The 27264-nt window shown below is 37.8% G+C and overlaps 1 protein-coding gene across 1 annotated transcript in view; it reads right to left on the reverse strand.

Moving 5' to 3' along the window:
- The window catches only part of LOC114212517 (uncharacterized), a gene marked incomplete at its 5' end in the record, with an annotated part of 237378 nt that overhangs the window by 54037 nt on the left and 156077 nt on the right, over positions 1-27264 (reverse strand). The window contains one exon of the mRNA XM_028107391.2: positions 19662-19786. Coding sequence (XP_027963192.2) covers positions 19662-19786 — 125 coding nt within the window. The remainder of the gene's footprint in view (positions 1-19661; positions 19787-27264) is intronic.

Genomic DNA, 27264 nt, shown 5'->3' on the forward strand with positions numbered 1-27264 from the left:
TCTGATAATAGGGAGCAGCAATAGTCAGGGCAGAATTCCACAGATGCTGGGTGTTCCTGCTTGATGTGGAATTAGTTGGCAAAGATAAAAAAAGATAGCCCCACCATAGATGCCAAGATTGTTAAGATTTACCATAGAAAAGAGATAATGATATACTCCCTTGCATTACTGAGCCCACTGGGGTATGGAAAAGGAAACATACCTTGTCTTCTGGCACAAGGCAATAGGTAACTAAATAATTAGAATGTTGGAAAAATTTACATCTTAAATTTGCCACATTTTTTTTGCAACTGGAGAAAGCATCACAAAAAATTTGGATCAGCCTATAGCGATCAGAATCAATATTAATAATGAGACAATCACTGTACGCCAGGCACTACTCTAAGTGCTTTGTTTGTATGGACTCATTTAATCATTACCATATCCGTGTGAGATAGATACTGTCATTATGCCTCAAGAAACTGAATCACAAAGAGGCTAAGCTTACGCTAGGACATTATTAATTGATAAAGCCAAGTAGTAAATTGCAAAACCTGTGCTCTTAACCACTAAACTAAGCTATATTTCTAGATTAAGATGTCTCTTGGAGACATCCCACAAAAGTACAGAAGAATAAAACCACCTCAAACCAATGGCAATTGTGAGATAAACTTTTATTTTGCATAATTACAGTTAGTCTACGTGAAACGTAGTATGTTTCATTCAACTTGTGGTTGCAAATGTTTCGTTAGTAAAGTATCCTTTTCAGCTCTGAGGTTTGATGATACTTTTAGTTCTTAAAGAGAAATAGGGCATGCTGATTTAATAACAGTACTTATTTTGTAAAATCTGCATCCAAATACTTTGAGGAAGTCATTAAAAATATATTTATTGAAAACAAATTAGATAAAGGATAAAATTATCTAATTTGCTCCATGCTTTCTAAACCTAGTCTTCCAAACTTAGTAGCTAAGCATCCTTAAGTTCGGTATATCCTGGCTCATCACCAGCCCCAACCCCAACTCCAAAACCTACCCTGGCCCCAGGAAAGGAGTTATACTAAAAGATAGATGAAAGATGTCCCCTGGCTTGGCATACAGGGCTCCATCTGCCCCTGGTATCTACTTCTTTGTTTCCCATAAAACAAAACTCTCAATCCTCTGGTTTCTCAGGGACTCGGGATCCTGCCTTGAAGCCCCATTCCCAGTGCATGAAGTTCCTTACTTATTCCTTCAGTTTATTTATGGTTAAGTCACTGATAACCTGGGTAGCTGCATCATTGTGCAAATAGCACATGACTTAGAATTAGAACACCCAGATCTAATGTCTAGATTTGATAGTTAACTAGCTGAGTATGTTTTCATGAGTTACTTAACTCCCCTAACTTTTAGTTACTACATCCGCAACATGTCATTACCATAATAATGGACTTGGTAACCCTGAGTAAGCTGTTCATGTGCCTTGCTGGTACAGGCTGGGTCTGATACATTTCTGTATCCCTAGCACCCAGTCCATGGTCAGGGTTCATAAGTAAGTGTACACTCTTTCCATACGTGAAAAAATGAATAACTGATCTTCCTTTTGATTCTTTGGCTCCTCCTAAAACAAAGTTCCAGGCTCCCCCAGGCTGTCATATCCCATTGGACCCTAGTTCCTGTTATCCTCTGACTTCTAAAGCTAAATTGGTGTTGGTGCAGGCTTGGGTTCCTTCTCATAAGGTCAGCATGGTGTACTGAACACCTAATGTGATGTTTTCTGTTTCATTGCTTGTTTGTTTTCCTGCATTACCCTGAACTGATACTACAACCAAAGCTCAAAATATCATCATAAAAATTAAATTCTATTCTCACGGACACTTTTTCTTTCCCCATTAGATAGTCAGCCACCACTAAAACCTCTAAGGCAATCCTCCAGACAAATGCTGATGGTTGTGCTGAACTACACAAGCAAACAGGCTCAGAGATGGGCAGGTATTTTTCTTAGCAGAGCCACATCATTATGAGCTGGCAGAAATTAGGTCAGACATGGCCAACACCTGGAAAAATCACACAGGCATCCAAATACTGTCGTCCATGGCAGAAAACCAAAGACTGGAACTGAATTTCCTCCATACTACCCACTCCAACAATGAACAGTTGGATAAGGAGACAGCAGCTCTCATTTAGCTTGCGAGTGCATCATTGGGAAGCTTGTCATTCAGGATGTGGCAATGATGTAGCATCAAGATAAAGATGAAAATTCATGTCTCCACAGCTGTAGTATCTGCACAATTATCCTAATGTGGCCCAGATTTGAAGCCATCATTGATGTCCCCATTAGTTGCTGGACTTAGTCCACTAGTGCCACCAAAGTGCCACTCTTTGAGTGAAATGGTGGTGTCAAATCTCCTCCAGCAAGCCCTGGAGTATGTCCAGCCTTCTCAGGCTGAGGCTAATCTAATCAAAAGACAGCACTATGGGTAAAGAGTTTGTCAGTAGAATGGATGAAAAGCCAATTCTACAACTTTTTAGGGTAATCTACAGAGGGTAAAAGGACAGAGAGTGATAGGATGAAATACCTCAACTCCAGCAAATACTTACTGAGCCATTGCATGTGCCAGTTGTTCTCCAGAATACTGGGCATAAACACATGACAATTCACAGCCTCTGCCTTCAAGGAAATAGCAATGTAGAAGGGGACTTCCATAGAAAGGACAGGGGAAAGGGCATTTACAAACTCTGAGGTTAAGAAACCTACGTGAGAATCACAGCCTGACCCTTAATTGTTTATTTTATAAGGCAAAATATTTAAATGGCCAAGCTTCAGTTTCCTGATCTATGTAATAACGAGAGACATACTCTTCAGTAGATAGAAAAGGGAAAACCAGTTTGCTATGTGAATTTAAAATAAATGGAGTTTAGTGAACTCTAAACGAATTGATGTTAATGCAAATAGTAAATTATAACCCTGGAAGAAGAAAAGTAAGACAATATCTTTATGATCTAGGGTAAAGAAGAACATTCTTTAAAGCATAACCTAAAAACAAGGCACAAACCATAAGGTAAAAAAGTGATGGGTTAGGATATTACGATGAAAGATTTCAACTTAGCAAGGACCAGCAGAAAAAAATTAACAGACAGATAACTGTTTGAGAAAACGTATTGGCAAAATATAACACCATGAAGGCACACGTATCTAGAATTTACTTAGAATGTTCCACAAATTAACAAGAAAAATACAGAAAACTCAGTAGGAAATGGACAGAGTATGTGAATAAGCTTTTCACAGAAGTAGAAACCAAGATGGCAATAACTATATGAAGGAAACATTCAAACTCTTTCATAATTAGAAAAAAAGCAAATTATAATAACGAGATACCATTTGAAATTGATCATAATGGCAAAAATTAGAAGATTGGATAATGGGACATACAGAAGGATATGATGGAAAGACAGGGTCCTCATGCTCTCTTAGTAGATATAGAACTTGTGGGTACAAGTGCAATTATACACTATGAACCAGAAATATGGCCCTAGGCATATTCCTCAGAGAAACTGCCACATGGGACCAGAATGGCACACATTTACTTCAATATTATTGCTGGCAAGTGGGATTGGAGAGTAGTCACCAAAAAAAAAAAAAAAAAATTTAATGCATCATATGAAATGGAGCACAGCTATTAGACTCTGTTAGAATAATACATGCATTACCTTAACTATTACTATATTAAACACATCAACGTGAAAAGATCTGAAAGACATAGGGCTGAGTAATAGACAAGAGAAATAGAATATATATATAACCCAATACCTTTTAAGCAAACCCACACAGAACAACAGTATGTGCTTTATAATGATACACAACATTAAAAAACACACACCAAACCATCATAAAATAACCATTTTAATCATCTTTGTATCTACAGAACTGAGCACCACAGTTGGTGCCCATTAAATGTTTTCTGAGTAAATCAATAGTTCAATGCAGAGAATGAAGTAAGAGACATTGGAAGAGATTCCAAACCCTCGAGCGGGTATACCCAATAGAGACCATTTGAAAAAAATGATCTGGTTTTCAGATAAGGAAACAGACCTGGTTGATGGAGAAGGTCGATGACTTCAAAAAGGTGCCTTTTGGCTTTTGAAGTACTGCTCATGAGCTAGCAGGAGATATAGGTCTAGAACATGGGAGGTATTTAGATTTGGGTCTCACCGGCCAATAGATGATAGTTTTACAAGTAAAAGTTAGAGAAATAAAGTAGCAGGTAGAGGGGCAATGGAATCAAGCAGCACAGACATATGAAAATAGTACGAGATGGGGAGGATAAAGTGTGAAGGATAGGAAACGACAAATGGTCAATAGAAAGGGAAGACTTATTTAACCTTATCTGTGGAGGCAGGGGTGAGGTGAGATGGTGTGCAAGGGATAGAGTAGTAAGAGAGGTATTGGGAGAGTAGGAGAGGCTAAATTAAATCTCAGGTTTAGGCAAAACCTCCAAATAAGCCAAGCTATTTATTTCAAACCACTTGCCCTATTATTTGCTTGAACTATTGAGGAGCTGCTTTAAAATTGATATATTTGGGGGGAGGGGGGGAAAGGAGAGCATAAAGGTCAGAAAGCAAATTAAAAATAAGAATAAAAATCTCTATTCCTAAATCCATAAACTGAATTATCTAGAGAAGACTGCTGAGAACTGATAAATCCCCAAACAACTTTAATTTAAAATATCCTGAGAACTGCTGTTATTTTATTCCCTTGATTCCAATCTGCTATCAGCCAGAATCAGAAAGGTACCCAAGATGAGAATAAATTTAAGATTTACTATTATTGAACCCAATTCTCCTGTTCTAGATCCACAGGGTACAACAAATGTTTCTCCCAAAGTGGTAAAAAAAAAAAAAAGGGGGGGTGGGGAAGAATAAGGAAAAAAAAGCAACTCTTCCACCTGAGCTCTTGTAGGAAAGACCACATTTCTAAAAGCCTCATTGTGGTTCATGGCTTTTCTCCTAGGCAGGTTTATGCCACATGACTCACTGGCTATGCCAAAGAACGGTGCCTATCTGACATTTGGAATCCCTGCCTGCTAAATAATTTTAACATATTATCTGTTAGATTGAAGAATTTTTTTTAAAGCAGTTTTTGTCTTTGTTTGTGTTTCTTTTTCATTTGTAGTCGGAGGTAGCACAGCATGGTGATTCAGGTTTGGCGTTCATACTGTCTGGGTGTAAATCCCAGCTCAACCACTTGCCACCTATATATGACTACGACAATATTGACTAAATCTCTCGGTGCCTCAGTTTCCTCCTCTGTAAAATGGGGATAATAATATTACCTACCTCATACAGTTGTTGAGGACTTATGAAATGATACAAAGCAGTTAGAATAGTGCCCACATAGAGGGAACATTGACTAAGAGTTAGTTATTACTGACATCAAAGGGAAGGCATGAAGAAATTCATGTTTAAAAAAAAAAAATCCTTCATTCTATATAGTTCGTAGGATGCAGGATTGAATGGAGCTTCTGGAAGTCAAAAGATTAGAAGAGAGAATATCATAATAATTTAGCCATAAAAAAGGAAATGAAGAAAGGATGTTTGCTACAGATGTTATAAGGAAAGGATACAGACTCTTTAGGAACTGATATGAGGTATGGGGTGGGGGTGTCCATTGCTATCTCTAGCATCCAAATTCAAAACAGTGTGCTAGGGAGAATGATAATTTAAACAGAATTATGGTGGTCAGGAGGACAAGGAAAAGAACTTTATTTTCATTTAGTGAATGGGTGGATGGCAGGATGTCCTCTCATTGTAGTCAGACAAACAGAAAAGTGACTCCCCCCAAATTCATGTGCATTGCTGCATTTATAGAATTGTATGGACTATCATCAAATAATGGGAAAATATGGAGAAGCACACATATCAGTCCCTGTTGACACAAGAAAAGTATGCCAATAATTGTTTTAAAACTAATGTCAGATTTATAATGGGCTTGGAAGACCAACTTCTTTCCCAAATTCCAGCCCACAGTTTGTAGAGGGAAGTGAGAAAGATGGCCTTCCTGAAAATGTTTCTGAGTATAAGGTAAACAGAAGCTGTAATATTCCACCTGGGTTTTGATATAGCTAAAAAGTGGACATCAGTGTGAGGCTGGCCCTCTAATGGGCCACATTTCTTGAGCACTGAGAACTCCTGAACTTAAATTGAAAAGAAGAGCTGTCTCCGGGAACTGTTATTATTGTGTCCCATAGAGCAAACTACTAGCATCCTTGAGGGTAGGGAATCAGTGAAATGCTAGGAAAATATTTCTTTTCCTTAATGTAAACATAGATAGGGGTGTTTCTGAGCATTTTGAGTTGCTTTGAGATGAATGCATATGTGTTTTGTATGTGTTTTATATGACAGTTACCTGCTAAATATCAGGAACAACAGGGGACAAAGCTGTCCCTCAAGCTGACAGAGTCCAAGAAGAGGAATGTACATGGAAAAGTCAAAGCCCACACTGGACTCTTGTTTAATTCCATACCTACTAACGTCATCCTTGGGAAACTTGCTGCTGACATCTTAGGGGCCCTCTGGATTAGCCAAGTGGAAAGAGAAGACTGATCATAGGACAAAACCTTACATAGAGAGAGTAGAGTTTCATAAAGGAGACTGGAAACAGACAGAGTAAGAGATGGTGAAGACTGTCTCAGAAATAAGAAGGAAGGACATTTTCAGGATTAAGGTCAGGATTAGGAAGTAAGGAATATCCATCAAGAAATATCGTGGAAATGGCTTAACCTAAAGGTTGATTCTTCTCCCTTGAACACTGAGACTAGTTATATTTAGCATTAAGCTTTTAAGTGATTCTCCTATATTGTAGTCTCTTTAGTTATACCAACCTTATAGTGACTCAATTATATTCATAAGCTGCTCTGATTTCATTATGGACAATTTATGAAAAACGAATCAAGAGAAGAAGGATGTGACCTGAACCACATCATTCATCCACAGAGGCCAGCACAGAAATAGTTAAAGTCAGGAAGATAGTGATCCCAAAGGTCCAGGTAATGATCAGCTTGAGCAGAACGAATGAGATCCACGGGAAGCTAAGAAGCTCTAAGAGGAGCATGACTGTCTTGGAAAAGTATTACCATAGACGATAACTCTGGAACAGAAGTGAAATGACTGCTGTTTTTCCCAAATATACCAGAGGGAGATGGCTTTTGAGTATATTAAGTAGAAAATAGACTAAGGTTTGATGAATGAAAGAATATGACTCTCATATATATCCAGTATTTCCCTCTTACTGCAACATACACTTGGACATTCTTGAATTATACATTCGGAAGCCTTTGGGATTTTCCCAGTTTAGAAATACTTCCACAGAAAATTATATCACTTCCACATTTGTAGTGTGGATATTATTATTTATTAAAAGATTTATTTATTTGAGAGAGAGAGAGAGCATGTGCCATGTGAAAACAAGGGGAGGGGGCCCAGGGAGAGAAATAGAATCTCAAGCAGACTCTTCGAGGAGCTCAGCTCCAAGGCAGGTTATCATCTTAACGACACTGAGATCATGACCTAAGCTGAAATCAAGAGCCAGACACTTTACTGACTGAGCCACCCAGGTGCCCCTGTAATGTGAATATTATATTAACAACTTCATCCTGATATTCTGAGGATTAAATAAGATCACCTATTAGGTAAAGATAGAGCAGTTTGAATAGGCTCACTCATCCCTAGCTGAGACTGACTCAGGTTCTTCAGTCCCATCACAAGTGATTTTCAAACAGTTTCTCAAAAAATTTATGTTTCTAGTGGATGCAGACCTTTAGAGTTGCCCACTGTATTAATCCACGTAGACTACCTCAGACTGTGGTAGCAACTTCCACATCTCGATGTCTTAACACAACCAAAGTTTATTTCTCATTCATGAAACGTTTGCTACAGGAGGATGCTTCAGTGTGGTTTTCTTCCATATGAAAACCCTTGTGATCCAAGCTGCTTTGATCTGTTCATCTTGTCATTTTCACACAAGGCCTCCTCCACAACCACCATGCAGGGCAGAGGAGGGATCGGGTCTCACACTAACAATTCAGTGCTTTGCACAGGAAGGACCTACACCCTTTCTGCTCCTGTTTTGCCAGAATAACTCAAAGGAACTTGTTCAACCACAGGGAAACCAGAGAATGTAGTCTTTCATGTACCTGGGAGAAGAGAGCTAAGTATCGGAAAGCAGAGCGATGTCTACCAAATCCACAAGTAGACTAAGCCATAATAATTTTTTAGTCCATGAATGAAAAGTGTATACTCTGCTTGTTCTTTGGGCTCCTAAGAGACGTAAGCTACATCTATACCCATCCTTGAATTCTTTCAAAGCACTTATGCAGAGCTCTTTTCTCTTAGTGGTAAGTTTCTCATCACTATCAGGGGTGATTAAGAAGATGGGGAGGGATACTGAAACCCAAATGTGATAATCTGATAAATAATTGATCTAAATGATAGCTAACAAATCTTTAAATCCCGAGATAGAGAAATGCAAAGAGAAATAGATAAATAGATATAGATAGATGCTAGATAGATAGACAGACAGATAGATGAGAGACAATAAATAAACAGAGCAGTAAGTAGATTGGCTTTTTGCTTGGGGTTTTAATGAATCAAACTGGTACTAATAATTTAAAAAATAGGGACATGGAATTTACTCAATATTAGGAAATAGTTTTCAATTGTCAAAATGTGCAAAATTAATTGAATGGCCTTAAAATATAGTAAGTGGCCCATCCCTGAAAGTATTAGTATATATTTTATGACAGTTCAGCAGAAAGCTGTCAACAAGCATCAAATTTTAGGTAGGGAGGGTTACAGCAGAAAGATGAGGCAAAGAGATGGAACATAATATTAGGAGTCTTTGTAATATATTCCTGCAAAATCCCTGTAAAACATCATACAAAGAGAAACAAACAAACAAAAACCTTAAAATAGTCAATAGCCTGATTATTATCATTATTTGTTCCATGTTATGTTAGAATTCAGTTGTTAAGGTAGAAATAAGTTTCAGGTAGATACACATTTCTATCTTTAAGGTGAAATTAGACTACGATTGGTGTCAATTTTTTCCTTCCTAGGAATTTTCTCTGGACTCTGCATCTTTTCAACAAGACGCACTAGGTCAACAGACTACTGATATATATTTCAAAAATTTTATATGCCATCAGCATATTTAGTAGCCTTGAGATCTTGTTCATTTTGGGAGAGGGAAGAGTATAACTCCTGTATACTAAGAACACCAATTGAATTAATGATTCTGAAATCATATAAGCTACTGCCATATTACCATTTGAGGGAGACAAAATCCAAAGCAGTTTAGGTAACATAAAATACTGAATAATCATGAAAATTAGTGGATTGTGAAATGAATGACCACCTACCGTCACCGATGAAGCTGGCCCAAGATTCTCCAGTTTATTAAAGAAGGCATAAAGTATATGAGAGTGAGAGAATTTACAATGCCTGAAGCTCAAAATATACCCACTCAATTGCTTTCTTGATGCTGCCTGCAAATGATTACAACAGAACATTATCTATTTTACTGGTCATTTGAGTTTTTGCATCAAATAAATCCCTACATTGCTTCATGCCCAGCTTTGTCCTTCCATCATTTAAATCAAGCAGCTTGAATTTGGACTGACTCATAATCCGAAGCTCCTTGGTATTTAAATCTTATCACTGATGTCATGTTAGGTTTCCAGACAGTTGGCTAAATTAATTCTACTCACCTCATTTTCCACCTTCCCAAGTGAATCACTGTGGTATCCATGGAGAAGAATCTCCTGCACCATACTGTGCCCATTTTCCAAATTGTACTAAACTAAAAAGCAACTAGTTACACACTATGCTTTGGTGGATCTCAGGCAATAGGAAAGGATTCTAATACTATGTGTCCACAATTTAGGGCACCATGTAAACCTGATAAATAGTAAATGAAAGAAAGAACACCTGCTCCTCAATGTATCAGAACCACATTCAGAGAGGTTCATTGTCTCAGTAAAATTACTTTCAGCTATGAACAACAGAATGTTCATCCAAGAGTATTGAGCAGTAAGGGCATTTAATTGCCTCATGTAAAAACCTTGCAACAAGTAGAAGAAGGTCATAAGCAATGGCTCAAAATAACAGGGTGCTGGGTTGGTTTCTCTTCCATTTTCTTCGTCATGCTGCAAAATGTCTCCAGAAGCTTCCAGCATCACATTCATATGGCAACAGCCCCAGTGGGAAGAAATGAGAGAGCAGCAAAAAGGGGTTCCCTTTCTTACTTGTTTCCCTCTGCAATGGAAGGAAGCCCAAGCTGCAATCTTCTTACCTCTCAATGGCCAGAAGTGGGTCCATGACCACCCATAGTACATGATAGATTGGGCAGGTGTCCACCATTTTCAGTCTTTGGAGGCAGCATTACCAGTTAGAAAGACAAGCAAGAGGTGGGATGCTGGGTGCAACCAACAGTACCCACCAAACACATAACTCTGCTTTTATACGAAGGGAAGTTAGAAAGGTCAAAAAGCCTTAAAGTACCCTAGTAGATGTCGATGGTAAGTAAATTTTGTTTTACTATGTTACTTAGGTAGATATAGATAAAGAAAAAGGTGATATGGTATTTCTTATCAGTCTAGGAATCTCGTGAACTATGGAGTCCAGGAAATAAGACCATTTATTGAAGCTCTTATAGCTTCTTAAGTATATATTTTTTAAATGAACAGGGAGAAATTCTGTTAGTGAGTAGCCTTTAGCTTTTAAAATGAGTCCCTTGAGCACTAACAACACTATAAAAAGCAGACATGAAACTTAAAACCAAAAGAAAACACTATTTATAAAAAATATAACTAAAACCAATCTACAGAAGCAAAAATGGGTACAGACAGAGGGGGAAAGGATGGCTCATTGTCCATGAACAAGGCATAAAGAACTGAAAAGTCTTCTGAGAGGAAGAAGGGAGCATATTCAGCCTAGTGGGCTGCTGGGAACCACCCGTGGACGTGAACATGGTTCTTCTCAGCCTCAGGCCCACATCTGGGAAAGAAGCAGACACAACTATCAACCGAAAGGCAAACTGGATTGGAATCTTCCATAGGTAGTGCTTCATTTTATTGCTAGTAGAGAGACAGTTGCCCAGTACTACATAGAGCCATAGCCCCCCCCCCCCGTCATTTTCCTATATGCACAGACAGATGAGAACATCATGAACGGGCCCCCATGATTCCGGCCCCTCAGTGGTCATGCTCTGTACAGTCCCCTCCTAGAGTGCAGAAGACACCAAGGACTTGCTTCTAGCCAATAGAACATGACAAAGGTGAAGGGATTTTGCAGAAGTAGTGAGATCTCAAGTAGGTGACTTTGAGTTAATCAAACCCTATTTATCCTGGGAGGTCCTGATTTAATCAGGTAAAAGCCTTAGGGGTTTACCCTGAGATGAAAGACTCCCCTTGTAGGTTTAGAAGCCCCAACTGTGTGGACCTACAGGCTTCCTATAGGAACCATGGGCAAATGTGGGCCATAAAAAGCCAAGGCTCTCCTCATACGGCCACACGGAAATAAATTCTGCCAACAATCTGAATGAACATGAAGGGAATTCTTCCCCTGTTAAGCTTCCAGATGAAAATGCAGCCCAGCTAACACTTTGAGTACGGCTTCATAAGATACTGGGCAGAGGACCAGCTAAGCTGTGCCCACATTCCTGACCCACAGGAATAATAATAATAATAATAATAATAATAATAATAATAATAAAAGAGCGTTATTCTAAGCTGTTAAGTTTGTGTAATTTGTAATGCAGCAATAGAAAACTAACACATTATGTCTATTCCTCTGGTATCTCTTTTCTACCCTGAATATCTTATTTTCCCATCGCAGGTATTTTAGTTACTAGCAAAGACTTTGTTTCCCAAAAAATAAACAGGTCATTATTTTAATAGTTTAAATACAGGCTGGAAAGCAGATAGTTGTGAAGGGTAGTAGAGAGAAGGGAACCTCATAACAGCAGCTAACATTTATTGAGCATTTACTATGTTCTCTGAGCATTTACACTGTTCCATTTTGTTTTGGCCGTTTATTTGTTTTACATACGTATTTGAACTCACTAAAATAAAGCAAATACTACTAGCTCTATCTTAACAGACACAGGTGTACCCTGCTATTTGAAAGTTCAAGTTATGCTACTTTACTTTTACTAAAGACCTACGTTAGGTCCTGTTTTCGCAAACCAAAAGAAATCCAAAGAGCATTTTTCACTTTTATGAAAAAAGGCAAAAATTGAAAATAGCATTCAGCCTTTGTTTTGCAGCAAGAGTGGTGCCATCAAGCTCTTTCCGCGGGAACTACACTCAGCATCTCAGCATCAAGCCGCCGTAGTTTTGAACTGCGGCTGTGAGCATCTGGGCTTTATCTCAACTTATTTTGTGCATCCATTAGCAAGATGTGTCCTAAGGTATCAGAAAAGCCTAAGAAAGGTAATTTGGGGCATTTAGGAATGCTTAAAAATTAATGGCATATAAATTAATGGCATTTGCGTTTTTGATTTGTGCCATTTCAACTTACAAAAGGTTTCATAGGAACACATACTTTGGGATAGCAGGGAAAACCTGTAACTATTTTCACAGAAACTGAGGTACAGAAAGTTTGAGAACCTTGCCTAGGTTTACTCAACTAGTAATTTATAAGGCTAATTTTCTTGAGTTTAGGTATTATGGCCCCAGGACCTATAGTCCTAGCCATTGAGATATATTCCTTCTCAATAGGAATAGATGGTCATGCTTTAGCCACACCTCATAAGATAAAGACATCAGTCAATAAGTACCTAATTGTATGTGGATCATTGATAACTTACTATCAGGAATGTACCTCCACAGGGATTTGACTCTGCTGGGTCATTCTAGAACTGACTTAGTTAGCAACCCCCTTCTCCATGGCATTTTATCTTCACCCCACATTCACCCAACTCTTTGGGACATGCCAGTAAACTATAACTTAAAACAGTAAAAGCGGCCAAATTCACAAAGCAAAATCTACATATGAAACGGAGCTAGCCAGGAAGTGTTATAGTAGAAACATGCTAGAGGAGTGACCATAGTGGTAAGAGAACAGGAGAGCGATACATACAGACTAGCTAGTTGAGTGCTGGTAAATAAACCAACTGAGCTCTCTGGACTTCCCTTATATGATCTAAAATAAGGTGAATAGTATTATCTCACAAGGCTGTTTTGAGCCCCAAATTTTAAAAAATATGGGAATAAGATTAAGGGATTGATAAACTGTAAAATTCTGCAAAAATGGATGCGGTTAGCCTATTGTTAGAGGAGTGAGTGCATAACATTACTTTCAGTGTCTTGCGCAGGATACTCTTGATGGGATAAAAGTTGGAGACCTCCAGGAAAGCATCTGGTAAAAATTTCATATTTAAAATTGACTTGACCAATAAAGAAATAATAATGCAAAATGTTTTATTCTGGTCATAGTACAGATACAGTGTTGAAAATAGATGTTTGGAGTTGGTTCTTTGGGACAACTTTGCCATTTTTTTGACTTGTTAGGTCTCACAGGTATGTTTAAATGGTGAAAAGAACAATTATATCTTGAGGTTACTATAAGTACACTTTCTATTTGCTGAGATTGCATGTGTGTATCCATTTAACCCCTAGAAAGGGGGCATGAAATGCAGGGATCGTGGGTGTATCACAAGAGCCTTTTCCAAAAAGCAACATTTATTTTCAAGTGTTTAGATTGCCGAGACAAGGATTTCTCTCCAACGTACAATTCATCATCCTCCTTACTCACTGTAAAATCAATCTGTTCTGTTTGTATGACATAAACAACAAGTCATTTCTCAGGAATGAGGCAGACCATATGTGAAGGTGTTTTGGAAAAGCACAATAGGGAATACGCCAATCAAAGTAGCATCTGCATTTTATTTCAACGTCAAATCACATGTGTGTTATAAAAAAGGGAAGTGTATCACTTTTATTAAAGAATAACTTTCCTGTTGTGATGTTTATCGTTAACTCATACCTTCCCTAAGCGACAAACTCAGGTCAGTCACATAAACAACTGGCTGAGAACACTCTGTGTGGCCAACCACGTGTGCTTTTTACACACATGGAAGCATCTGCCCACTCCCCACCCCCATGGCAGAAGAAAACTGACATTAATCCATTATATGCATTTTCCCAAGAATTAGCACCTTCTATTCAAAGTACCGATGAGTATCACAGCAGCTTGCAATTGATAAAAACAGGAAACTACAAAACAACTAGCAGAGTTCTAGGGAGAATTTATTTTTTATAATTGCGACTGGATTAAGATTGAAAGGAAGTGGGTTCTAGTCCCATTTCCATTACTTATTAGCTGTATGACTAAGGCAAGTCACTTACCATCTATAGGTCTCAGCTTTGTACTTGTATAAACAGACAAAGCTGAACTAAATAATCCCCAAGCCCCCTTCCTGCTCTAAAAGTATGTGATTCTCTAGTCGTTTACCCATCTAGTCATATTTGAATAGTAACAGAAACATTTTTAGATTGTCTTGTTCCTGAATCTTCTTCCCAGTTGGGAATCAGGTACCTCAGAAAACTATGTTAACTTCTTTCAACCACTAACTTGAAGCAGTCGTCAGCACTAACTTCCAGAGGAATTTAACACATAATCTGGTTTATTTCTGTGAAGAAGTCACTGTGTCAGGAATAACGCACTGCATTAGGACCCAGGGAATCCGATTCACTCCATAAGCAATGCGATTCTACAGCTCTGTTTACACGGGCAAATAAGTGTTTTTTTATGTAATTAACAGAATGGACATTGTAGACTTTCTCACTGAAATCTTTCCCTCATAGGAAAATAAATTTAAAAAAAGCTCCCAGGGGTACCTAGGTGGCTCAGTCGGTTAAGCACCTGACTCTTTTAAGATTCTTGATGTTGACTCAAGTCATGATCTCTGGGTCTTGAGATCGAACCCCGCCTTGGGCTCCACACTGGGCATGGAGCCTGCTCAAGATTCTTTCTCTCCCTCTCCTTTTGCCTCTCCTTTCCATTCACGCTATCTCGAAATGAAATGAAATGAAATGAAATGAAATGAAATGAAATGAAATGAAATAATGAAATGAAATGAAAAAAATGAAAAATGAAGCTCCCAGTGGACAATATATTTTTTGAACTGAACAGAAATGCATGTTCTCATGGATGCATATAATTGTATCCCAACACAGTCTCAACTGTACCTGTAATTTCTAACATCATTTCTTTCTTTTTTTTAAAAAGATTTATTTTAAGAGAGAGAGTGCACACTCGTGAGCTCACACACTCAAGCGGGGGGTAGGGGTAGGGGCAAAGGGAGAAGGAGAGAATCTCAAGCAGACCCCCTGCTCAGCGTGGAGCCAGACATTCAGCTCCATCTCATGACCCTGAGATCATGACCTGAGCCAAAACCAAGAGTCAGACGCTTAACCGACTGAGCCACTCAGGAGCCTCGGAAATGCCAATATTCTTATTTTCCTCTTATTTTTCATGTTTTAATTCAACACATATTTATTAAGTGCTTGCAATTTATCAATCATTGTGGCCAGACCAGAAAGAACATGAGAGACTTAATCGTTACCCCTGTGAAATTTATTAAACTTCCAGTCTAATGAAAAAAAGGGACTATGGAATACCTCCTCACGGTGTGCCAAGGAGCACAAAGAAAATGTGCAGAGTGTCAGGGGAGTATATAACAGAGCCAACCACTGCACACCCAAATGAGTGATGCTGGAAATAAATCTTGTACTACAAAAGTATGGAGGGGTGCCTTGGATATATCATGTTATCTCAAAATAGATGCAGAAGACAGTCTTCCCATCACCCCAGCATATATCTGGCTGAGAAAATGTAACAGTTTTATATTTTGGAAGCTTTTTTTTTTAATTGACAGCTACAAACAAGATAAACTTGCATTTGACTAGCTAAAGGTCCTATACTTTTTTTTTAATTGGAAGCTGTGATTGACTGAAGCCTTAACAATCTACAAGATTTACCCAAATCAGCATGTTACAATGAGGCACAGGGGAAGGAGAGAAGTGGAGTGAGATAGACCATATAAGAAATAGAGAAAGAAAATGCATACATTCAAACTTGCTGCACTGAAGCAAATACTTCTCATACAATGTCACATATATCTTTGAAGCTGGGTCGTACAGTATTCTGTGTTAAATGCCTTTTATGGGGATTTGGAGAGAATTTAGGTAAAGGCTGCCCCAATAAATGATTTACCAGCTCTAATAAAACATCAAGGAAATTGTTCAGATTGTATCTCAGACCAGTTAAAACTCAAGTTTATAGAAGTCTCAGTAGCCCCCATAGCCTCAATCCTGGTTTAAAAAGAAATATTTATAGTGGTTAATTATCCCGTATTACTTCTTTTTTTTAATGGTGGCAATTTCAAAGAAGGGAGAGATTGAAAGTAAATAAATAGGTATGACAACCAAGGGAGTTGGGAGAGAGAGAGAAGCTGACAGATCACTCAGTTATCCTTTTCTTCACTCATTCAGTAAATATTTACTGATTGCCTATTATGAGCCAGGTATTCTAGAAACAAGGCCTGGAGACCCAGGAGTTACCAGATAAGAGGGGGTTCCTTCCTGCCTACAGCTTCTGTTTAGTGAAAAAAACATAAATCAGTAAATAAATGAAATAACCATAAAAAATTAATTTAAACTGGGATGAGTACTTTAAAGAAGAACACAAGGTGATGAGAAAGTAAATAATCAGAAGAGGGATGGTAGTCAGGAAAGCCTCTCTGGGGAGGCTTACAGTTTGTGCCTCTAACCATACTATTAAGAATGGAGAGAACATCCCACACATAGGAAGCATCAACTGTGAAGTCCCTGATGTGATAAAGGGCTGGTGTGTTTGAAGACCAGAAAGGAAGACAGATGTGAGAAATGAGAAATCATGCTAGTGCGACCTTTGGCCTCGATTTTAACCTCTGGAAAAGATATTTGCCTTAAATTTTATTGTTATTAATGTTAATAATATTAGTTGCCTTTATGAAAAATCTACATGTTAGATTTTTATATGTGATCTTTCAACTTCTACAAGAACCACAGCATTCAAGTACAGGTATTATTATCTCAGCTTCATACAGGATAAAATAGCTTCCAAGAGGGTAAGTAAATTGTTTAAGGTTACAAGCAGTGGCAAAACTGGAATCCATCCTCAGGTTTACCCATAACACCTATGCCCTTTCGTTTCTATTAATCTGTTTGTTTTATTCAACAAATATTTGCTGAGCCCTATGCTAGGAGCTATGCACACAGAAATAAAGCAAAATGTGGTAGGTTATGCTTCCAAAGATGGCCACATGATTTCTTCCATCCCAACATGCTGTTTTGCAATGCCACCTTTCTCCTCTCACATCAGGAAGTAGAATGTATTCCTCCTCTGCCTGACCCTGTGACTTGTTTCGACCAATAGAATACAGTATAACTTGGCCTTGAGATATCTGCAGTTTCCACCTCCTCTGCTTGGAAAGATGCTACTTGGACCCCAGGCACCATGCTGAGAAGCAGCCCAAACATCAGCAGAGAGAGACCCATGTGGAAAAGTGAGGACCTCAGATGAGAGCAGGAACCAAGATCCCAGACACATGGTCCCAACGGAAGTATTCAAGCCAGACCCCAGCCATTTGAGCCACCTTGCTGAAGCTTCAGACATGGTGAAGCAGAGACAAGCCTTTCATCATGTGTCTCTGCCTGAATTCTCAACCCACAGAACTGTGAACAAATAAAATGGTTGGTATTTCAAGATATTCAGCCTTCAGAGATTCATCATGCAGCAATTGATAACCAAAACACACAAGGAGCCCCAACCTGATAAAGGAAATAAGCATAAAAATACCTTGTTTATAAAAAGATTTTATTTGTCCATTTGAGAGAGAGAAAGAGAGCATGAGCAAGGGGAGGGGGAGAGGGACAAGTATACTCGCTGCTGAGCCCAATGCGGGGCTCGATCCCAGGACCCTGAGATCATGACCAGAGCCAAAGTCAGATGCTTAACCAACTGAGCCACCCAGGCACCCCAAGCATAAAAATATCTTTTTTTTTTTAAAGATTTTATTTATTTGACAGAGAGAGACACAGTGAGAGAAGGAACACAAGCAGGGGAGCGGGAGAGGGAGAAGCAGACTCCCCGCTGAGCAGGGAGCCCAATGCGGGTCTCGATCCCAGGACCCTGGGATCACGACCTGAGCTGAAGGCAGATGCCTAACAACTGAGCCACCCAGGTGCCCCCCCCAAGCATAAAAGTATCTTAAAAATAATGTGAATGTCATGAGTGAACAACAGAGAAATATCTACGTCAATGTAGAGCAAGGGTGAAAAATTTTTTTGGTAAAGAGCTAGATAGTAAATATTCTAGACTTTATGGGTCATACTGCTTTTGCTTCAACTGTTCAATTCTGTTATTGTACAGAAAAATAAAGACAATATGTAACCAAACTGCTATACTCAGTTCCAGCTATACCTTTTTTTTTTTTTTTTTAACAAAAATAGATGGAGAACAGAATTTTGCCTGGGACCTGTACTTGCCAATCCCTAGTCTAGACTTAGAGCATTTATTGTATATTATTTTTCTTTCTAGAAGAAGTATGAATATCTCTCATCTTCTGGACTCCTTGGCTCCCATTCCTGCATGACGTTTCTGAAGCACAGTCTTGCATCTCTTGATTCAGAGCATGACTCACTAGTTAGCCTGGAGACCACACTTCAGTTTTTTCAGGAAAGCATTGGTGAAAAGTATTTAAACTTTGAAATTTAACTAAAAACCAATAGAACTTATTAAAACTGTGACTGGATAAAAGAAATTTGAGCTGATACTATGCTTTCCCAACGGTGGTTCTGGGATGGAAGAGTAAGAGAACATCTTTGGGACTAAGTCACAGGGTAGGTAATTACCCATTGGGGAAACCATTCAGGGCAAGGATCTTGAGGTAGGCAGGGAGGCAGTGGTTTGGAACGGATGACTTTGAATATAGTTCCTTGGTCTCTTCTTCTTTCCTGGGTTACTCCATGTGTCATACTGTCACTTACTGGTGTTCATTCCCCCCACCCTTTACAAATCCCACCATTGCAAAATCCTATAATCATTACCTCTAAGAGGCTCCATTGCTCCCTCTTTTACACATTTTTAAATATTTATTACATGTATGCTTGCAGATACACCTGTATATACATCACCAGGTAAAGAGAGCAATAACTATCATCTGCTTGAATCTTAAGAGAACTAAGGTTGACAGCATATTTCCACCCCAGCCACCCTCCCAATTCCATCTCCAGATGCTGCCCACAGCAAACCATCACCACTTTTCAACTGCATTCCTCTACCTAAGATTTGGCTCAAACTTTTTATGAGAATGCTTCTCCATTCTCAAAGAAACATGGCCATCAACTTCTCCATGTGTTTATGTAGCACTTTGTGCGTTTTTTTATCTATATCACTATCACATCACATTGATGTTTTTACGTATCCATATACTTCATCGGACTATGAGCTTTCCCAAGTCAGTACTTATCATATAGCCTATAATAGACATGCAATCAATATTTGTTGAATAAATGAATAATAAAAGAGTAGGACGAATAAAGAGTTTTTTAATTCAATGAATTTAAATTTGAAAAGAGAAAGACAGGGTAAGTTACTCACCAAACTGAAAATCTATGTTCTTCCAGTTCCTCCAGGTAAGATGCATCCTCTGAATAATCCTCAATTTCTGTAGTTCTCCAAGCAGCTAATTTTTCCTTCACCGAGTGATCGATCAGACGTTCTCCCTTATCCATGAAATTAAGCAAATAAAAAAAATAAAGTATTTTAGCAGACATCAGATAGAAAGTTACCTGAGCCATGGTTCTTGCATTGAAATGATTGCTTTGCATTCCACATTCTCTCACTAAATCATCATGTCTCTATTGGCAGAGACCATCATGTTCAATTTCACATTATTTCACATGGAATAACCTCTACAAATGTTTTTGAAATTAAAAGAGAAATAGCCATGTTCATGGTATTTGTATTGTCAGGACTACTGGTTGCAAGTAAAGAATATGCAGCATGAACTCACTTTCAGCAAAAAGGAATTTGAAGGAAAGTTTGAACAATCAGCCTATGGAGAAGGAGAGAAGCAGCTGAGGAATCAAAGGCCACTAGGACTCTTTCTGAAACCTTTTCTGCTCTCTGCTTCAGCAGCCTTGCCACTAATAGCTTCTTAGTCCCATAGCTTGTGACTTTCAACAACATATTTAAACTCAGGACCATACAATGTCTGTGGAGTTAATTTAGTGAACTTCAGAGAATCATGTGACTCATGATGATGGATCTAGTAACCACATTGTTTTATTGAAGAAACTGATCCCTATCATTCAACCAGTGATTCTTAAGAGCCCCATGATGGTGAGAAGTAAGGAGAGGGAGCAGCTAACCTATCTGGGCTTTTCCTTCCTTATTCCCCAAAATAGTTGAACTTCCATCTGTTTATATATTGGGGACTTTTGTAAGATTTTATTGCAAAATGCTGCCGCCAATAAAAATTCATTTGAAAACCACTGGTCTACAGAAAAAGGAAAGTAGACATGACTTGCATTTAGAAGAGTTATATTAAAACCTTTCCCTTTTTTTTTCTTTAGACTCTTCTCAGACGTATTTAAGTATCATTTGTAAGAGGTCAGTTACCTGACATTCCTTGATATCAGTTCATGCAAGTTTTAGCACAACTTCAGAGTCAAAATATTTTGTAACTGCAAAATGTTGCTTTGAATTCAGAGGTTGCAGCAACCAGGAGAAACAGAATGAAACTTAAATGAAAAAGATCTGTCATCAAATCTCTAGTGAACTCAACAAGGCTACTTCTTTTTTTTTAAAGATTTTATTTATTTATTTATTTATTTATTTATTTATTTGAGAGAGAGAGAGCGCGCGCGCGCGAACTGGGGAGGAGCAGAGGGAGAGGGACAAGAACAAGCAGGTTCTGCACTGAGCATAGAGCCTGATGCGGGGCTCCAACCCACAATCCCAAGATCATGACCTGAGCCAAAACCAAGATTCGGATGCTTAATCAATTGAGCCACCCAGGTGCCCCAAGGCTACTTCTTTTAATATGAAATTGACTGATTTGATTACCTTAAGAACAAAATCTAGTTATGATAGCCATCAATTTAAAGTACTGTTTATTCTTGTCAGGCCACAATCACCAGGGCACTGCAGAGGCAGCAGACTGAAACACAACCCAGGTCCTCCTGTGAAAAAAGGCCTACTTGCTTAGCGTGGAGCTTCAGCTTGAGGGATAAGCTTCAGGTTTCCCACACATAGAAGCTAAGGAGTCACTCTCAGGGAAAATAAGCATGGTTTCACCATCCTTGCCCACCTGCTTGGCCTCACCACAGCTTGATAAATTCCCAAAACAGAGTTCTACACTTGTCTGGGGCCCTGATGTGTTGCAACTGTTGTCCAGGGCACACCTCCAAATATCTGGGTCTTAAGGCCAGCGAAGATTATGACTGTAGCTCCACAATACTGTATATACTTACATACTTTAAAAGCTGCTGCCTGAGGGTCTGACTTCCAATCAGCCTGAAAAGAAGTACTAAATGAGATCATTTCCTTTGGATCACTTACAGGTCCTGGCATACCCTCAACAATAGGGGCATATCAAAATAAATCAGGGGGGCGCCTGGGTGGCTCAGTCGTTAAGTGTCTGCCTTCGGCTCAGGTCATGATCCCAGGGTCCTGGGATCGAGCCCTGCATCAGGCTCCCTGCTCCATGGGAGGCCTGCTTCTCCCTCTTCCACTCCCCCTGCTTGTTTTCCCTCTCTTGCTATCTCTCTCTCTGTCAAATAAATAAATAAAAATCTTTTAAAAAAATAAATAAATCAGGGAATTTAGATAATCACAAAGGTTCTAGAGACAACCAAGAGCTAAGACAAGAATGAGAAAGATCATCACCTACACAAGGCCACTCCTTCAAGAGTGAGAGAGGTAGCTGTTTTACCCAATACATAGAGACAAACACAGAGAGTCAAGCAGAAAAAAAAAAAATAGAGAAATGTGTTCCAAACAAAAAAACAAGACAAAAACCACAGTAAAAGACCTTAATGGCACAGACATAAATAATCCACCTGATAAAGAATTCAAAGTAATAGTCATAAAAATGCTCACTGAACTCTGGAGAAGAATGGATGAACACAGTGAGAACTTCAACAATGAGAGAAAACAGGAAAGTACCAAGCAAAACTCACAGAGACAAAGAATATTGAACTGAAGTGAAAAATACACTAGAGGGATTAAACAAAACTGGATGAAGTAGAAGAATGAGTCAGGGAGCTGGAAGAGAAAGCAATGGAACTCACCCAGATGGAGCAGCAAAAAGAAAAATAGAATTTTTAAAAATGGGTATAATTAAGGAACCTCTGGGACAACATCAAACACAATGATATTCACAACATAGGGGTCCCAGAAGGGGAAGAGAGAAAGAAAGGGGCAGAAAACTTATGTAAAGAAATAATGGCTGAAAACCTCCCTAAGCTAGGAAAGGAAACAGACATCCAGATTCAGGAGTCCCAAAATTTCCAAATACAATGAACCCAAAAAGAGCCACACCAAGACGCATTATAATTAAAATGCCAAAAGCTAAAAGATAAAGAGAGAATCTTAAAAGCAGCAAGAGGAAAAGAAATTGTCATTTACAAGGGCAACTCCATAAGGCTATCAAGATATTTCTCAGTAAAAACTTTGCAAGCTAGAAGGGAGGCCATGACTTCAAAGTGCTCAAGGGAAAAAACTTCCAACCAAGAATACTTTACCTCGCAAGATTATCATTCAATTTTGAAGAAGAGATAAAGAGTTTTTCAGATAAGCAAAAGCTAAAGTACTTTATCACTACTAAACTGGCCTTGTGAGAAGTATTAAAGGGTCTTCTTCAAATTGAAAAGAAATGGCACTAATTAACAACAAGAAAATATATGGAAGTAAAAATATCACTGGAAAAGGTAAATATATGATAAAGGTAGGAGCTTAATCACTTATAAAACTACTAAGAAGATTAAAAGAGAGAAGGAGTAAAATTAACTAAAACTACAATAACTGATTAAGAAATATGTAAAATAAAAATATATTAAAAGTGACAACAAAAACATAAAATGTTGGGAGAGGCAGTAAAAATATAGAGTTTGGGAATGTGTTCAAATTTAAGTTGCTATCAACAAAATAAACTGTTATATATTTAGTGTGATATATGTAAATCTCATGGTAACAACAAAGTGAAATCTTACAATAAATACACAAGAGAAAATGAAAAAGGACTCTAAACCTAACACTAAAGAAAGTTATCAAATGACAAGGGAAGTGAGAAAGAGAAGAAAGGAACAAAGAAGAACTATAAGCACAGCCAGAAAATAATGAACAAAATGGTAGTGATACATACCTATCAATAATTATTTTAAATGTAAATGGACTAACTTCTCCAATCAAAAGACAGAATGGCTGAATACATCAAAAGAGAGAGAGAGACACTTCTACATACTGTCTGTACAGTATAAACTATGACATTGGTGAAAGAAGTTGAAAATGACACAAATAAATGGAAAGATAGTCCATGCTCCTGGATTGGAAGAACTAATATTGTTAAAATGTCCATACTATCCAAAGCGATTTATAGATTCACTGCAACCCTTATTAAAATTCTGATGACATTTTTCACACAACTAGAACAAATAATTCTAAAATTTGTATGTAACCACAAAAGACCCTGGACAGCTAAAACAATTTTGAGAAAAAAGAACAAAGCCAGAGGTATTATGCTCCCTGATTTCAAACCATATTACAAACGTATAATAATTAAAACAGTATGGTATTGCCATAACAACAGATAGGTCTATATAGGTCAATAGAACAAAATAGCCCAGATATAAACTCACACATATATGGCCAGTTAAATTACCACAAAGGAGACAAGAATATACAATGAGGAAAGAATGATCTCTTTAATAAATGGTATGAAAACTGAATAGCTTCATGCAGAAGATTGAAACGGGACCATTTTCCTACACAATGCAAAAGTTAACTCAAAATGGACTAAAGACTTGAATGTGAGATCTGAAACCATAAAACTAGAAAAAACATAAGTGATAAGCCCTCAACAGTGCTCTTAGAAATGTTTTGTTTTGTTTTTTTCTTTTTTGGATCTGACTCCAAAGGCAAGGGAAACAGAAGCAAAAATAAACAAATGATACTACATCAACCTAAAAATGTTTCTTCACAGAGAAGGAAAAAACCAACAAAATGAAAAAGCAACCTACTAAATGGGAAAAGATATTTATAAATTATATATCTGATAAGGGTTTGATATCCAAAGTATAAAAGGAATCTATATAACTCAATAACAACAGCACAAATTCAATTAAAAGATGGGCAGCAGATCTGAATAGACAATTTTCCAAAGAAGACATACAGATGGGCAACAGACACATGAAAAGATGCTCGAAATCATTCATCATCAGGGAAATGTATCACAAAGAGATTTACCACAGACCTGTCAGAATGACTCTTCTCAAAAAAACAACAAGAAACAAGTGTTGGCAGGATGTGAAGAAAGAAAAACTCTCATGCACTATTGGTGGGAATGTAAACTGTTGGAGTCACTACAGAAAACGATATAAAGCTTCCTCAAAAAATTAAAAATAAAGCTATATGGGGCACCTGGGTGGCTCTGTCAATTAACTGTCTGATTCTTGTTTTTGACTCGGGTCATGATCTCAGGGTTGTGAGACTAAGCCCCATGTCTGGCTCCATGCTGGGTGTGGAGACTGCTTAAGAGTTTCTCTCTCTCCCTCTCCCTCTGCCCCGGCCCCCCACCTCTCTCTCGCTCTCTCTTTCTCTCTACTTCTCTATAAATAAATAGATAAACAAATAAAGAAATAAATAAAAATAGAGGTATCATATAATCCAGCAATTCCACTACTGGAAGTGTATCTGAAGAAAACAAAAACAGTAATTTGGGGAAAAGATATGTGCACCCCTATGTTCATTGCAGCATTATTTATAATAGCAAAGATATGGAAACAACTTAAGTGCCCATCAATGGATGAATGAAGAAAATGTGGTATATATATATAATGGAATATTACTCAGCCATAAAAAAGAATGAAATCATTGCCACTTGCAACAACATAGATGGACCTTGATGGTATTATGCTTAGTGAAATAAGTCAGAAAGAGAAAGACAAATACTGCATTGATTTCACTTATAGTTTGAATAAAAAAAAAACAGAAAACAAAAAACAAACAAAATAAAACAAAACCCAGACTCATAGATACAGAGAACAGATGGTTGGTTGCCAGTGTGGGGGTGGTAGTAAGTGAAAGATGAAGGGACTAAAAAGTATAAACTTTCAGGTATAAAATAAGTAAGTCATTGGGATGTCATGTACAGCATGGGGAATATAGTTAATCATGTTGTATCAACTTTGTCTGGTGACAGATAGTGACTAGACTTCTTGTCGTGATCATTTTGCAATGTATGCAAATATCAAATCACTCTGTTATACACCTGAAACTAATTTTAATATGCCTTGTCAATTATACCTCAATAATTTTTTTATAAAAAGAGAAACCTATCCCCCTAAATAAATAAATAAATAAATAAGTAAATAAATGGGGTCTTCCTTATCTTTCTTAGCCTCTGTAACTTCTGTGTCAATAATTGTATTTTTAATAAGATTATTTACTGTTAGATTTTTTTATTACTCTTGCTTGGTTAAGTAAAAGAATGACAAAATGCTTTAAAAAAATATGAGAGTTTTGAATTGTCCCAATTAAATACAATTGATTTGCATACCTTACTAGACTGCTTAAAACATATTTTGTAACATTTACATTTGAGATTTAAAGGAATGTCATTATGAATTGCTTAGACACTTTATTCAATTTCCCTTGATAGAAAGTTGAAAGCACCACTAAGAATCATACCATAGATTTGGTTTACCCACCAAAGTTCCTGTTTGGTGAAGTAGAGGTGTCTCATGATAGAATGCATTAAATTGCTTTCTATTTGGTTAAGCTATGAATATATATCCTGATTGTTCAACTAAATTCATGGTGGAAGTGGGAGGTAGTATATTTCTCTCTGTCTTTCACAGTGTCTAACATGGAAATAGCCACACAGTTGACATTCAAGAAATACCTAGTAGAGGTCATTTCATTAAGTACTTCTGTTACAATAACAACAAGCTTTATCTCCAGTTGCTAAATCACAAAGAAAAACACCATGAATTCTACAAATAACAAATATTTTTTGAACCTTTGGGTTTCCTTCAAAGAATATCTAAGTTAATGTGATAAAAATCTCTTTAAATACGTGTTTTAGAGACGGAAAGTCATGGAAATTAGTTTATGTCCAAAGGAATGAGCCCCAAAAGGAAGGAAAAGCACAAAGAAATAAGAGGTTTAAATCCAAAAAGGAGGTAAGTATGGGCAGGGAAATTCCCAAGTAAGAACCAGGGTTTGGGAGCCTATTCACAGAGAGGAATTGAAACAAGCCTCCAACCACAGATTTGTATCTTGAATCTATACCTGAGAAATAATGCTTTAATTAGGACATCATCAACATTAGAAAAAGAAAATAGATCCTGTCTATACCCTGAAGCCAAAGAACATCATCACTAAAAAGAAATTATTCCAAAAGCAATGTCTTTAGAAATATGAATATCTATACTTTAAGAATTGGTGGTGCAAAATTTGTTCTGGAACATCACATTTCATATATTTTGTGTATGGCTACTCATCCCCTAATCCATCACAGAAATCAACAGCAAATACTGAAATATAAATTGCTGAAATTCAGAATATGATTTTCAAGTTTGAGAACTAAAAATTTGGTTTGTGGGAGTTGCCATTCAAATGTAACTGTTTATGGGGCACCTGGATGGCTCACTAGGCTGTCTGCCTTTGGCTCAGGTCATGATCTCAGGATTCTGGGACCAAGCCCGCGCCTGGCTCCCTGCTCAGTGTGGAGTCTGCTTCTCCCTCTCCCTCTGCTCCTCCCCCCAGCTCATGCTTTCTCTCTCTCTCTCCCTCTCTCAAATAAATAAATCAAATCTTTAAAAAATGCAACATTGTTTAGAAAGCAATGAATGAGCATTCTTTCAAACACAACACAAAATGACAGCCAAGAGTGTTCTAAAGAATTTTTAAAAATTAGAGTGCATGGTGTTGTAGTGAAACGGGTCGACGAGTCATGGTCAGAAGACACACATTCGAA

Source organism: Eumetopias jubatus, unplaced genomic scaffold (assembly GCF_037043125.1).
Source record: "Eumetopias jubatus isolate StellerSeaLion01/CBP00866 unplaced genomic scaffold, mEumJub1_p1.0 scaffold_6, whole genome shotgun sequence".
Taxonomy (NCBI): Eukaryota; Metazoa; Chordata; class Mammalia; order Carnivora; family Otariidae; genus Eumetopias; species Eumetopias jubatus.